Below are 14,900 nucleotides of genomic sequence, written 5' to 3' on the forward strand. Positions count from 1 at the left end.
CCATTGAATACCTTATCTGAATCTTTGATGGAGGTGTGTGTGTGTGTGTGTGTGTGTGTGTGTGTGTGTGTGTGTGTGTGTGTGTGTGTGTGTGTGTGTGTGTGTGTGTGTGTGTGTGTGTGTGTGTGTGTACATATGTGTGTCAGGCGTTTGTACTGTAGACCTTAACAGTTCACCTCACATTCATTCACATGCCAGTAAAGCTGTTTTTCAACATGCAGTAATTCCGACTAACGGATTTCTGGACAAGAAAGTGTTTACTTTCAGAAAGTATTCAGACCCCTTTTCTTTTTCCACATTTTATGTAAATGTGATATGTTTTATTATTATGAATAAATGAGCCCAAAATTCTAAAAACCTGTTTTTGCTTTGTCATTATGGGGTATTGTGATGTCATTATGGGGTATTGTGATGTCATTATGGGGTATTGTGATGCCATTACGGGGTATTGTGATGCCATTACGGGGTATTGTGATGCCATTACGGGGTATTCTGTGTAGATTGATGAGGCGGGAAAAAACACAATTCAATCAATTTTAGAATAAGGCTGTAACATAAAATGTGTAAAAAGTAATCGGGTCTGAATACTTTACGAATGTAACACATCTCTCCAGGTCTCCCCAGACTAACTCAGACACACACCGCCCGGTGTTTTCTGGTATCCCAAGTCCGAACACAATTCTGTTCAGGGCCGTTCCTCTGAAAGGAGGAGGCATAAACGCTCACACACTTATTGTGTCCTTTTGTTCTACCTTGTGTTTTTTTCAGTACTTTTAAAAAATGTATTTGACCTTTATTTAACTAGGCAAGTCAGTGAAGAACACATTCTTCTTTACAATGACCGCCTAGGAACAGTGGGTTCACTGCCTTGTTCAGGGGCAGAATGACAGATTTGTACCTTGTCAGCTCGGGGGTTTGAACTTGCAACCTTTCGGTTACTAGTCTAATGCTCTAACCACTAGGCTACCCTGCCCCCCCTACACTCTAACCACTAGGCTACCCTGCCGCCCCTCCCCTCTAACCACTAGGCTACCCTGCCGCCCCTCCGCTCTAACCACTAGGCTACCTGCCGCCCCTCCGCTCTAACCACTAGGCTACCCTGCCGCCCCTCAGCTCTAACCACTAGGCTACCTAACCCCCCTCCGCTCTAACCACTAGGCTACCTGCCGCCCCTACGCTCTAACCACTAGGCTACCTGCCGCGCCTCCGCTCTAACCACTAGGCTACCTGCCGCCCCTACGCTCTAACCACTAGGCTACCTGCCGCCCCTACGCTCTAACCACTAGGCTACCCTGCCGCCCCTCAGCTCTAACCACTAGGCTACCTGCCCCCCCTCCGCTCTAACCACTAGGCTACCTGCCGCCCCTCCGCTCTAACCACTAGGCTACCTGCCCCCCCTCCGCTCTAACCACTAGGCTACCTGCCGCCCCTACGCTCTAACCACTAGGCTACCTGCCGCGCCTCCGCTCTAACCACTAGGCTACCTGCCGCCCCTACGCTCTAACCACTAGGCTACCTGCCCCCCCTCCGCTCTAACCACTAGGCTACCTGCCGCCCCTACGCTCTAACCACTAGGCTACCTGCCGCGCCTCCGCTCTAACCACTAGGCTACCTGCCGCCCCTACGCTCTAACCACTAGGCTACCTGCCGCCCCTACGCTCTAACCACTAGGCTACCTGCCGCCCCTCCGCTCTAACCACTAGGAGACCTGCCGCCCCTCCGCTCTAACCACTAGGCTACCTGCCGCTCCTCCGCTCTAACCACTAGGCTACCTGCCGCCCCTCCGCTCTAACCACTATGCTACCTGCCGCCCCTCCGCTCTAACCACTAGGCTACCTGCCGCCCCTCCGCTCTAACCACTAGGCTACCTGCCGCCCCTACGCTCTAACCACTAGGCTACCTGCCCCATCTATACTCTAACCACTAGGCTACCTGTCGCCTCCCCTACGCTCTAACCACTAGACTACCTGCCGACCCTACACTCCAACCACTAGGCTACCCTGCCGACCCTACACTCTAACCACTAGGCTACCCTGCCGACCCTACGCTCTAACCACTAGGCTACCTGCCGCCCCTCCGCTCTAACCACTAGGCTACCTGCCGCCCCTCCGCTCTAACCACTAGGCTACCTGCCGCCCCTACGCTCTAACCACTAGGCTACCTGCCTCCCCTCCACTCTAACCACTAGACTACCTGCCTCCCCTCCACTCTAACCACTAGACTACCTGCCACCCCTCCACTCTAACCACTAGACTACCTGCCTCCCCTCCACTCTAACCACTAGACTACCCTGCCGACCCTCCACTCTAATTACTAGGCTACCTGCCTCCCCGCCACTCTAACCACTAGGCTACCTGCCGCCCCTCCACTCTAACCACTAGGCTACCTGCCGCCCCTCCACTCTAACCACTAGGCTACCCTGCCGACCCTACACTCTAACCACTAGGCTACCCTGCCGACCCTACACTCTAACCACTAGGCTACCCTGCCGACCCTACACTCTAACCACTAGGCTACCCTGCCGACCCTCCACTCTAACCACTAGGCTACCTGCCCCCCCGCCACTCTAACCACTAGGCTACCTCCCGCCCCTCCACTCTAACCACTAGGCTACCTGCCGCCCCTCCACTCTAACCACTAGGCTACCCTGCCGTCCCTTCATTATTACTGTTGTGTGTGTGTGTGTGTGTGTGTGTGTGTGTGTGTGTGTGTGTGTGTGTGTGTGTGTGAGAGAGAGAGAGACCAGCGAGCAAACACTGACAGCGTTATGCTTAGTATCGCTCCGGTATTCATATCTATTAAACACACACCAAGTCACTCCAGATTCCAAGGTGAAATTCAACGTTTGTCCCCAGGATTTTGGGAGATGTTTTAAAAAAAAAAAAAAAGAAGCTGGTTGTCTGTTGGTCTTGATACAGACCGACACCAAAGAGATGCTGTGTGTGTTGTCGTTGTGTTTTAACAGGCGTGTAATGTCCGTGAGACTCAACTGAAACAAACAGGCTCAATAGTTCACCTCTCCTCCATCCAGGAATGTGGTTTCCCATTGAGCCGACATGTGCAGCGCTTACCGTGAACATTTCCTTTTAAATTTCAATCACACTGAGGGCGGATCTTCCACGTACGGATTGAATCTAGCCCTTTACTCCGTGAGGAAACCTTTCACAGGTGTGACAGACTGGTTAATAACTTTAGTTAATCTCGTAGTGATGACACAGGTTAAATTGACTACATTAAACTTTGTATCACTTCAAAAGAGATTCAGCTTAATGAAAATGGTAATGAAGAATGTTAAAAGCAGCATTTTCTTTGTTTGAATGGTGTGAACGTACCCCAACAACAGAATGGTGTGGGTCGTACCCCAACAACAGAATGGTGAGGGTCGTACCCCAACAACAGAATGGTGAGGGTCGTACCCCAACAACAGAATGGTGTGGGTCGTACCCCAACAACAGAATGGTGAGGGTCGTACCCCAACAACAGAATGGTGAGGGTCATACCCCAACAACAGAATGGTGTGAACGTACCCCAACAACAGAATGGTGTGGATGTACCCCAACAACAGAATGGTGTGGGCGTACCCCAACAACAGAATGGTGTTGTCCTCGGAAGAATGTCTCTGGTGGTATATTGGATACATTTTAGTATCGTCGTTGAGTGTTAGACTGGATACGTCGTCCATCCTTTCCTAGCCCACGTTTACAGCGGCCGTTGCTAACTCAACGGCTAGGAGGTATCACTTCTGCAGTGAATAAGAGTTCAAAGTTCATACCAATCACAACCAAAGCTTATTTAAACATTTAAATTGTACAACAATTCCATGTGAATCTGATAACTAGAATGTGTAGACTTTCCCAGATACAGTTTGTCGTCCTGTCATTAGTAATAATGTCTCAGATGACAACTGAACTGACATCATATTCATTAAGTACCAACGCATATTTTCAACTGGTTCGATTACCAAAATATGGTTCCTTTCCCCCCACTTGTTTGATGTTCCCAGACTCTCTATGTTTAACAAAGGCTCTTCAAGAGTCCTTCAGTAGAGTCAAGAGAGAGGCGGAGGGGAGAAAGGTATTTATGGGGGGGGGGGTCATAAACCTTACCCACAGGCCAACGTCATGACACCGGTCATCGATAATATTAATGACAAGTAACGGCTGATTGGTCAGCTCAATGAGCCAACATGACATCCTGTTCTATGAGGAAATGGCAAGCATTTTTACAACAGTCTGTTTGAGATACGAGTTTGAGGTGGGGTTTTAAAGTGTTTTTTTCCCCTTTCTTCTCAAATATATGCTTTGGCCACAGTATTATTTGGGTGTAAGTTAACTTAATATGAACTATTAAAAAGTGAGATTTTCATTGGACAATTACTTTAACTGTTGTCTCTCTTAGGTTTGGGTGAGGGGTTGTCCCACAACTACTCAGAGGGCCGCTCCAACCGCCTGCTGTCCCTGGAGAAGATGTTCGGTCGTCCTGCGAAACACTCCCAGTGTCATCACAAGTTGAAACATCTCCACCACGGGGCCCGGATCACCGTCCAGATGCCCCCCAACATAGAGGGTCACTGGGTCTCTACCAGGTAAAACTAACCCTAGCTCCGATCCTAACCTCATCGCAACAGAGTGACACTGGGGCCGGGACTCAATTAAAGGCACGTTGTAGCCAAGCACATTGTTCTTGACGTTTTTAGGGAAATCAAACTCCTCTCCCTGTCCACCTCTCTCTAAGTCCTCTCCCCATCCACTTCTCTCTAAGTCCTCTCCCCATCCACCTCTCTCTATGTCCTCTCCCCATCTACCTCTCTCTAATTCCTCTCCACATCCACCTCTCTAAGTCCTCTCCCATCCATCTCTCTCTAATTCCTCTCCCCATCCACCTCTCTAAGTCCTCTCCCATCCATCTCTCTCTAAGTCCTCTCTCTATCTACCTCTCTCTAAGTCCTCTCCCCATCCATCTCTCTCTAATTCCTCCCCCATCCACCTCTCTAAGTCCTCTCCCATCCATCTCTTTCTAAGTCCTCTATCTACCTCTCTCTATGTCCTCTCCCCATCCACCTCTCTAATTCCTCTCCCCATCCACCTCTCTAAGTCCTCTCCCCATCCACCTCTCTCTAAGTCCTCTCTCTATCTACCTCTCTCTAAGTCCTCTCTCTATCTCCCTCTCTCTAAGTCCTCTCTCTATCTACCTCTCTCTAAGTCCTCTCCCCATCCACCTCTCTCTAATTCCTCTCCCCATCCACCTCTCTCTCCGTCTGCCAGCTGTGAGGTACGTCCTGGCCCAGAGTTCCTGACGCGGTCGTACCGGTTCTTCCCCAACAACACGTTCCAGGCCAACCAGTTCTACTACAGGGACAACCACTGCACCACCCCCACCTACACCCTGGTGGTCCAGGGACGGCTGAGGCTCAGACAGGCCTCCTGGATCATCAGAGGAGGAACAGAGGCTGACTACCAGCTTCACCACACACAGGTAGGGGTTTGTTTGTTTGTTTGTTTGTGTGTGTGTGTGTGTGTGTGTGTGTGTGTGTGTGTGTGTGTGTGTGTGTGTGTGTGTGTGTGTGTGAGAGAGAGAGAGAGAGAGAGAGAGAGACAACAGTAAAACTCCTTGCTCAACTAGATTAATTTACTAGTGTGTTAAAGCCCTGGTCAGTCAATGTGTTAATTAAAGCCCTGGTCAGTCAGTGTGTTAATTAAAGCCCTGGTCGGTCAGTGTGTTAAAGCCCTGGTCAGTCAGTGTGTTAAAGCCCAGGTCAGTCAGTGTGTTAATTAAAGCACTGGTCAGTCAGTGTGTTAATTAAAGCCCAGGTCGGTCAGTGTGTTAAAGCCCAGGTCAGTCAGTGTGTTAAAGCCCAGGTCAGTCAGTGTGTTAATTAAAGCCCTGGTCAGTCAGTGTGTTAATTAAAGCCCAGGTCGGTCAGTGTGTTAAAGCCCAGGTCAGTCAGTGTGTTAAAGCCCTGGTCAGTCAGTGTGTTAATTAAAGCTCTGGTCAGTCAGTGTGTTAATTAAAGCCCAGGTCGGTCAGTATGTTAAAGCCCTGGTCAGTCAGTGTGTTAAAGCCCAGGTCAGTCAGTGTGTTAATTAAAGCCCTGGTCAGTCAGTGTGTTAATTAAAGCCCAGGTCGGTCAGTGTGTTAAAGCCCAGGTCAGTTAGTGTGTTAAAGCCCTGGTCAGTCAGTGTGTTAATTAAAGCCCTGGTCAGTCAGTGTGTTAATTAAAGCCCAGGTCGGTCAGTGTGTTGATTAAAGCCCAGGTCGGTCAGTGTGTTAATTAAAGCCCAGGTCAGTCAGTGTGTTAATTAAAGCCCAGGTCAGTCAGTGTGCTAATTAAAGCCCTGGTCAGTCAGTGTGTTAAATCCCAGGTCAGTTATTGTGTTAAAGCCCTGGTCAGTCAGTGTGTTAATTAAAGCCCTGGTCAGTCAGTGTGTTAAAGCACTGGTCAGTCAGTGTGTTAATTAAAGCCCTGGTCAGTCAGTGTGTTAAAACCCAGGTCGGTCAGTGTGTTAAAGCCCAGGTCAGTCAGTGTATTAAAGCCCTGGTCAGTCAGTGTGTTAAAGCCCAGGTCGGTCAGTGTTAATTAAAGCCCTGGTCAGTCAGTGTGTTAATTAAAGCCCAGGTCAGTCAGTGTGTTAATTAAAGCCCTGGTCAGTCAGTGTGTTTAAAGCCCAGGTCGGTCAGTGTTAATTAAAGCCCAGTTCAGTCAGTGTGTTAATTAAAGCCCAGGTCAGTCAGTGTGTTAATTAAAGCCCAGGTCCGTCAGTGTGTTAATTAAAGCCCTGGTCAGTCAGTGTGTTAATTAAAGCCCTGGTCAGTCAGTGTATTAAAGCCCAGGTCAGTCAGTGTGTTAATTAAAGCCCTGGCCAATCAGTGTGTTAATTAAAGCCCAGGTCGGTCAGTGTGTTAATTAAAGGCCTGGTCAGTCAGTGTACTAATTTAAGCCCTGGTCAGTCAGTGTACTAATTTAAGCCCAGGTCAGTCAGTGTGCTAATTAAAGCCCAAGTCAGTCAGTGTGTTAATTAAAGCCCATGTCAGTCAGTGTGTTAATTAAAGCCCTGGTCAGTCAGTGTGTTCATCCCACTACCCAGGTGGTGTGTCACAGCGCGGCCGTGGCCAGGGACCTGAGCCAGAGGTTAAACCAGAGCTGTCCGGGCACCGTGAGGATCAAAGCACCCTGGGAACCCAACGTCAGCTACGAGCTGTGGAACGAGGAGGGCTGTGACTGTTCCAGAGAGATCAACTTCTCCATACACGAGCTACAGGTTAGTGAGGAGGACTAGTAACCAGAGGGTCAACGGTTCAAATCTCATTCCCGACTAGAAAAAAAATATGCAATGAGACTGGCAACCACAGGGTTGCTGGCATCAATATCCACCTGTAACCCTTTGAACAGAGGCTCTTAACCTCTAGATACTGACCATGGGGGAGTTGCAGTGTGTCTTTCTGTTAGACATGAGTGTACGTTGGACCACAGAATAAAACACGTTTTGAATTATATGTCTATGAATCATTCTTCTTCTTCTCCTGCAGCTGCTGCGTGTGGAGAAACAGTACCCTCATCATAACTTGGACCACATGGTTGAAGAGCTGTTCCTGGGAGACATCCACACTGAGGTAGCCCAGAGGATGTACTATAGACCCTCTAGTTACCAGGCCGCGCTACAGAGTGCCAAGGTCAGTGTGCTGCTCTGTATGCTAGTGGGGCTGAAGGTTGTACAGATTTAAGACGTTAGGTTGAAGACTGTTCTGGTGTTGTCTGTGTACTTACTGCCTCCCAGACCATGACATACTGATACCATGACATACTGATACTATGACATACTGATACTATGATATACTGATACCATACTGATACTATGACATACTGATACCATGACATACTGATACTATGACATACTGATACCATGACATACTGATACCATACTGATACTATGCCATGCTGATACTGTGACATGCTGATACTATGACATACTGATACCATGCCATACTGTTACCATACTGATACCATGACATACTGATACCATGACATACTGATACCATGACACACTGATACTATGACATACTGATGCTATGACATACTGATGCCATGACATACTGATACTATGACATACTGATACTATGACATACTGATACCATACTGATACCATGACATACTGATACTATGACATACTGATACCATGGCATACTGATGTTATGACATACTGATACCATGACATACTGATACCATGACATACGGAGACCATGAAATACTGATACCATACTGATACTATGAAATACTGATACCATGACATATTGATACCATACTGATACTATGACATACTGATACCATGCCATACTGTTACCATACTGATACCATGACATACTGATACCATGACATACTACTACCATGACATACTGATACCATACTGATACTATGACATACTGATACTATGACATACTGATGCTATGACATACTGATACCATGACATACTGATACCATACTGATACTATGACATACTGATACCATACTGATACCATGACATACTGATACCATGACATACTGATGCTATGACATACTGATACCATGACATACTGATACTATGACATACTGATACTATGACATACTGATACCATACTGATACCATGACATACTGATACTATGACATACTGATACTATGACATACTGATACCATGACATACGGAGACCATGAAATACTGATACCATACTGATACTATGAAATACTGATACCATGACATACTGATACCATACTGATACTATGACATACTGATACCATGCCATACTGTTACCATACTGATACCATGACATACTGATACTATGACATACTGATACCATGACATACTGATACCATGACATACTGATACCATACTGATACCATGACATTCTACTACCATGACATACTGATACCAAACTGATACCATGACATACTGATACCAATCTGATACCATGACATACTGATACCATGACATACTGATACCATACTGATACCATGACATACTGCTACCATGACATACTGATACCAAACTGATACCATGACATACTGATACCAAACTGATACCATGACATACTGATACCATGACATACTGATACCATACTGATACTATGACATACTAATACCATGACATACTGATACCATACTGATACTATGACATACTGATACCATGACATACTGATACCATACGGATACCATGACATACTGATACCAAACTGATACCATGACATACTGATACCATGACATACTGATACCATACTGATACCATGACATACTGATACCATACTGATACCATGACATACTGATACTATGACATACTGATACCATGACATACTGATACCATACTGATACGACATACTGATACCATACTGATACTATGACATACTGATACCATGCCATACTGTTACCATACTGATACCATGACATACTGATACCATGACATACTGATACCATACTGATACCATGACATACTGATACCATACTGATACCATGACATACTGATACTATAACATACTGATACCATGACATACTGATACCATACTGATACGACATACTGATACTATGACATACTGATACCATACTGATACCATGCCATACTGTTACCAGACTGATACCATGACATATTGATACCATGACATACTGATACCAAACTGATACCATGACATACTGATACCAAACTGATACCATGACATAATGATACCATGACATACTGATACCATGACATACTGATACCATGACATACTGATACCATACTGATACCATGACATACTGATACCATACTGATACTATGACATACTGATACCATGACATACTGATATCATGACATACTGATACCACACTGATACCATAACATATTGATACCATGACATACTGATACCATGACATACTGATACCATGACATACTGATACCATGACATACTGATACCATGACATACTGATACCACACTGATACCATGACATACTGATACCACACTGATACCATGACATACTGATACCACACTGATACCATGACATACTGATACCACACTGATACCATGACATACTGATACCACACTGATACCATGACATACTGATACCATTCTGATACCATGTCCAGTTGCTTTCCACTTCTTTACTTATCAAGGCCTAAGTCATTTTAATTCCTGATCGTGCTCTTGATGAGGATGTGATTTTAACTGTTTATAGTTGAACAGAGGTTGTCCTGCTCCATGTAACCTTATAGTCATGCTGTGAAACCAGCTCCGTCGGATAGATTACCCTGAGATCCTCTGGAGTGGCCTGTCTAAACAACCATTACATCTGTACCACGCTGACCCAGCTCCATATCACTGGACTGGTAATGCAAACAGCGACTGGGCACCCTATGGGCCCTGGTCAAAAGTAGTGCACTATATAGGGAATAGGGTGCCATTTGGGACACAAACGAGCGGTTAGGGTGAAGAGCCATGACAAGACTAGCTACGTTGTGTTGCTCTAACGACCAGTGCTGCAGAGGGAAGCTCCTCAGGGCCGGTTGAGAAGAGAAACAGAGGGGGGGGGGGGGACATGAAACCTGGTGTACGTCCCAAATGACACATTATTGCCTACATAGTGCACTACTTTTGGCCAAAAGCCTATGGGCCTTGGTGAAAAGAAGTACCCTATATGGAGAAAGGGGTTTCAATTGGAATGTGAAACCTTCCGTCTCTGGTAGTGATCAACATGCGGCATTCCTAGAATTTAAAATCATGCAGCCTTATGAATGATTCCGGACCGAACATCCCGACTCTGATTTCATACATACCTCTGTCTCTTTCCAACCCCTGTATGTTTCTCTCTGTCTGTACATCTCTCTCTGTCCCCCTGTCTCTCTTGTCCTGTCTCTCTCTCTCTCTCTCTCTCTCTCTCTCGCTCTCTCCGTGCAGTAGGTCCAGCATATCTTATCTACCATAATCAAAGCACACTAGCAGCATTTGCATTTTCCATGAGCTCTAATCAAATACAGGCAGCTTGGGGGTCATCAAAAAACATTTCCCTTGTCCAATAGTTTGCCAGCTATTCAGGAATTCTATTCCTGAAATAAAGTCTTAGAACACGAGAGAACATCCACACCTGCTAGCGGAGTCCAGTAGACAAGTCAGTGAAAGGTTTCTATATAATCAACATAGGATTGTATGTAGCATGATTAAAAAAAAACACCTTATGGAACAGCGGGGGCTGTGAAGCAACACAAACATTGGCACAGACACATGCATACACACACACACACACACACACACATGGATTTAGTACTGTAGATATGTGGTAGTGGTGGAGTATGGGCCTGAGGGCACACAGCGTGTTGTGAAATCTGTGAATGTATTGGAATGTTTTTAAAAATCGTATATAACTGCCTTAATTTTGCTGGATCCCAGGAAGAGTAGGTGATGCCTTGGCAGGAACTAATGGGTATCCATAATAAACCCCAGGAAGAGTAGCTGCTGCCTTGACAGGAACTAATGGGGATCCATAATAAACCCCAGGAAGAGTAGCTGCTGCCTTGACAGGAACTAATGGAGATCCATAATAAACCCCAGGACTAGTAGCTGCTGCCTTGACAGGAACTAATGGGGATCCATAATAAACCCCAGGAAGAGTAGCTGCTGCCTTGACAGGAACTAATGGGGATCCATAATAAACCCCAGGAAGAGTAGCTGCTGCCTTGACAGGAACTAATGGGGATCCATAATAAACCCCAGGAAGAGTAGCTGCTGCCTTGACAGGAACTAATGGGGATCCATAATAACCCCCAGGAAGAGTAGCTGCTGCCTTGGCAGGAACTAATGGGGATCCATAATAAACCCCAGGAAGAGTAGCTGCTGCCTTGGCAGGAACTAATGGGGATCCATAATAAACCCCAGGAAGAGTAGCTGCTGCCTTGGCAGGAACTAATGGGGATCCATAATAAACCCCAGGAAGAGTAGCTGCTGTCTTGACAGGAACTAATGGGGATCCATAATAAACCCCAGGAAGAGTAGCTGCTGCCTTGACAGGAACTAATGGGGATCCATGATAAACCCCAGGGAAGAGTAGCTGCTGCCTTGACAGGAACTAATGGGGGTCCATAATAAACCCCAGGAAGAGTAGCTGCTGCCTTGGCAGGAACTAATGGGGATCCATAATAAACCCCAGGAAGAGTAGCTGCTGTCTTGGCAGGAACTAATGGGGGTCCATAATAAACCCCAGGAAGAGTAGCTGCTGCCTTGACAGGAACTAATGGGGATCCATAATAAACCCCAAGAAGAGTAGCTGCTGTCTTGGCAGGAACTAATGGGGGTCCATAATAAACCCCAGGAAGAGTAGCTGCTGCCTTGACAGGAACTAATGGGGATCCATAATAAATACAAACATACAATAACTAGTGGATAGTATGTGGAAGTAAACCAGCTCTACACATACAGACTTTCCTTCTCTCTTTGTACACTGAGGATGATAGTATATTGAAGTGAAACCCCGGATCTTGTATGTGCCACAAGGCTTTGTTAGCCAGCTGAGCGGAAGCCCAGATAATATATTGGACTTAAAATAGCTTTAGACATGCCCTCAGCTCAGTCAGTTAACCACCAGTTAACTTACAATCACCAATAATCTTTTCTCTTATCCAACACCAGTCACAGTCATCAGTTCGCTAGCCAGCCCATCCGGTGATGTCATAATGGTTTCTTCTTCAGGATGTGTTATTGCCATGGCGACTATCCGATCCGTTAATGTTCAGTGGGTATATACTGTAGTTGGGGCTGGTAACAGGTCCAGAGTGTTGTCACTGCCAGCCTGTTAGTCTGCGGTTATTGTGTGGATCTCAGTGACGCAATAAGAGCGAGGCAGCAGACAGTTTACACCCATGTGTGTATTTTCCATCCATTCTCCAGATAAAGTTATGAGTATGAGCTTTTATTTTGTTCCATATGTGGAGTTGTGGCACTCAATATTGTTTAAACTAAATTAAACACCATAGTATACAGCAGTGTTTCCAAACACCCTGGTCCTCCAGTACTCCCCAACACCCTGGTCCTCCAGTACCCCCCCAACACCCTGGTCCTCCAGTACCCCCCCAACACCCTGGTCCTCTAGTACCCCCCCCCCAACACCCTGGTCCTCCAGTACCCCCCCAACACCCTGGTCCTCCAGTACCCCCCAACACCCTGGTCCTCCAGTACCCCCCAACACCCTGGTCCTCCAGTACCCCCCAACACCCTGGTCCTCCAGTACTCCCCAACACCCTGGTCCTCCAGTACCCCCCCAACACCCTGGTCCTCCAGTACCCCCCCAACACCCTGGTCCTCCAGTACCCCCCCCAACACCCTGGTCCTCCAGTACCTCCCAACACCCTGGTCCTCCAGTACCCCCCAACACCCTGGTCTTCCAGTACCCCACAACACCATGGTCCTGCAGTACCCCCCAACACCCTGGTCGTCCAGTACCCCCCAACACCCTGGTCCTCCAGTACCCCCCAACACCATGGTCCTGCAGTACCCCCCAACACCCTGGTCGTCCAGTACCCCCCAACACCCTGGTCCTCCAGTACCCCCAACACCCTGGTCCTGCAGTACCCACAACACTCTGGTCCTCCAGTACCCCCCTGGTCTTCCAGTACCCACAACACCCTGGTCCTCCAGTACCCCCAACCCCCTGGTCCTCCAGTACCCCCCAACCCCCTGGTCCTCCAGTACCCCCCCCACCACCCTGGTCCTCCAGTAACCCCCCACCACCCTGGTCCTCCAGTACCCCCCCACCACCCTGGTCCTCCAGTACCCCCAACACCCTGGTCCTCCAGTACCCCCCAACACCCTGGTCCTCCAGTACCCCAAACACCCTGGTCCTCCAGTACCCCCAACACCCTGGTCATCCAGTACCCCCAACACCCTGGTCCTGCAGTACCCCCAACACCCTGGTTCTCCAGTACCCCCCTGGTCCTCCAGTACCCCCAACACCCTGGTCCTCCAGTACCTGCAACACCCTGGTCCTCCAGTACCCCCCAACACCCTGGTCCTCCAGTACCCCCAACACCCTGGTCCTGCAGTACCCACAACACTCTGGTCCTCCAGTACCCCCCTGGTCTTCCAGTACCCACAACACCCTGGTCCTCCAGTACCCCCAACCCCCTGGTCCTCCAGTACCCCCCAACCCCCTGGTCCTCCAGTACCCCCCCCACCACCCTGGTCCTCCAGTAACCCCCCACACCCCTGGTCCTCCAGTACCCCCCCACCACCCTGGTCCTCCAGTACCCCCAACACCCTGGTCCTCCAGTACCCCCCAACACCCTGGTCCTCCAGTACCCCAAACACCCTGGTCCTCCAGTACCCCCAACACCCTGGTCATCCAGTACCCCCAACACCCTGGTCCTGCAGTACCCCCAACACCCTGGTTCTCCAGTACCCCCCTGGTCCTCCAGTACCCCCAACACCCTGGTCCTCCAGTACCTGCAACACCCTGGTCCTCCAGTACCTCCCAACACCCTGGTCCTCCAGTACCCCCCAACCCCCTGGTCCTCCAGTACCCCCCCCACCACCCTGGTCCTCCAGTACCCCCCCACCACCCTGGTCCTCCAGTACCCCCCCACCACCCGGGTCCTCCAGTACCCCCCCACCACCCTGGTCCTCCAGTACCCCACCAACACCCTGGTCCTCCAGTACCCCCCAACACCCTGGTCCTCCAGTACCCCCCAACACCCTGGTCCTCCAGTACCCCCCAACACCCTGGTCCTCCAGTACCCCCCAACACCCTGGTCCTCCAGTACCCCCCCAACACCCTGGTCCTCCAGTACCCCCAACACCCTGGTCCTCCAGTACCCCCAACACCCTGGTCCTCCAGTACCCCCAACACCCTGGTCCTCCAGTACCCCCCAACCCCCTGGTCCTCCAGTAGCCCCCAACCCCCTGGTCCTCCAGTACCCCC

General features: G+C 48.6%; 1 protein-coding gene across 1 annotated transcript in view; it reads left to right on the plus strand.

Moving 5' to 3' along the window:
• Positions 1 to 14,900, plus strand: part of LOC139387134 (protein APCDD1-like) — a 44,288-nt gene that overhangs the window by 16,092 nt on the left and 13,296 nt on the right. The window contains exons 2-5 of the mRNA XM_071133158.1: positions 4,399 to 4,585; positions 5,265 to 5,475; positions 7,086 to 7,259; positions 7,528 to 7,671. Of these exons, the coding sequence (XP_070989259.1) occupies positions 4,467 to 4,585; positions 5,265 to 5,475; positions 7,086 to 7,259; positions 7,528 to 7,671 (648 nt within the window). The 5' untranslated portion in view covers positions 4,399 to 4,466. The remainder of the gene's footprint in view (positions 1 to 4,398; positions 4,586 to 5,264; positions 5,476 to 7,085; positions 7,260 to 7,527; positions 7,672 to 14,900) is intronic.

The sequence above is a fragment of the Oncorhynchus clarkii genome, chromosome 28, assembly GCF_045791955.1.
Source record: "Oncorhynchus clarkii lewisi isolate Uvic-CL-2024 chromosome 28, UVic_Ocla_1.0, whole genome shotgun sequence".
NCBI lineage: Eukaryota > Metazoa > Chordata > Actinopteri > Salmoniformes > Salmonidae > Oncorhynchus > Oncorhynchus clarkii.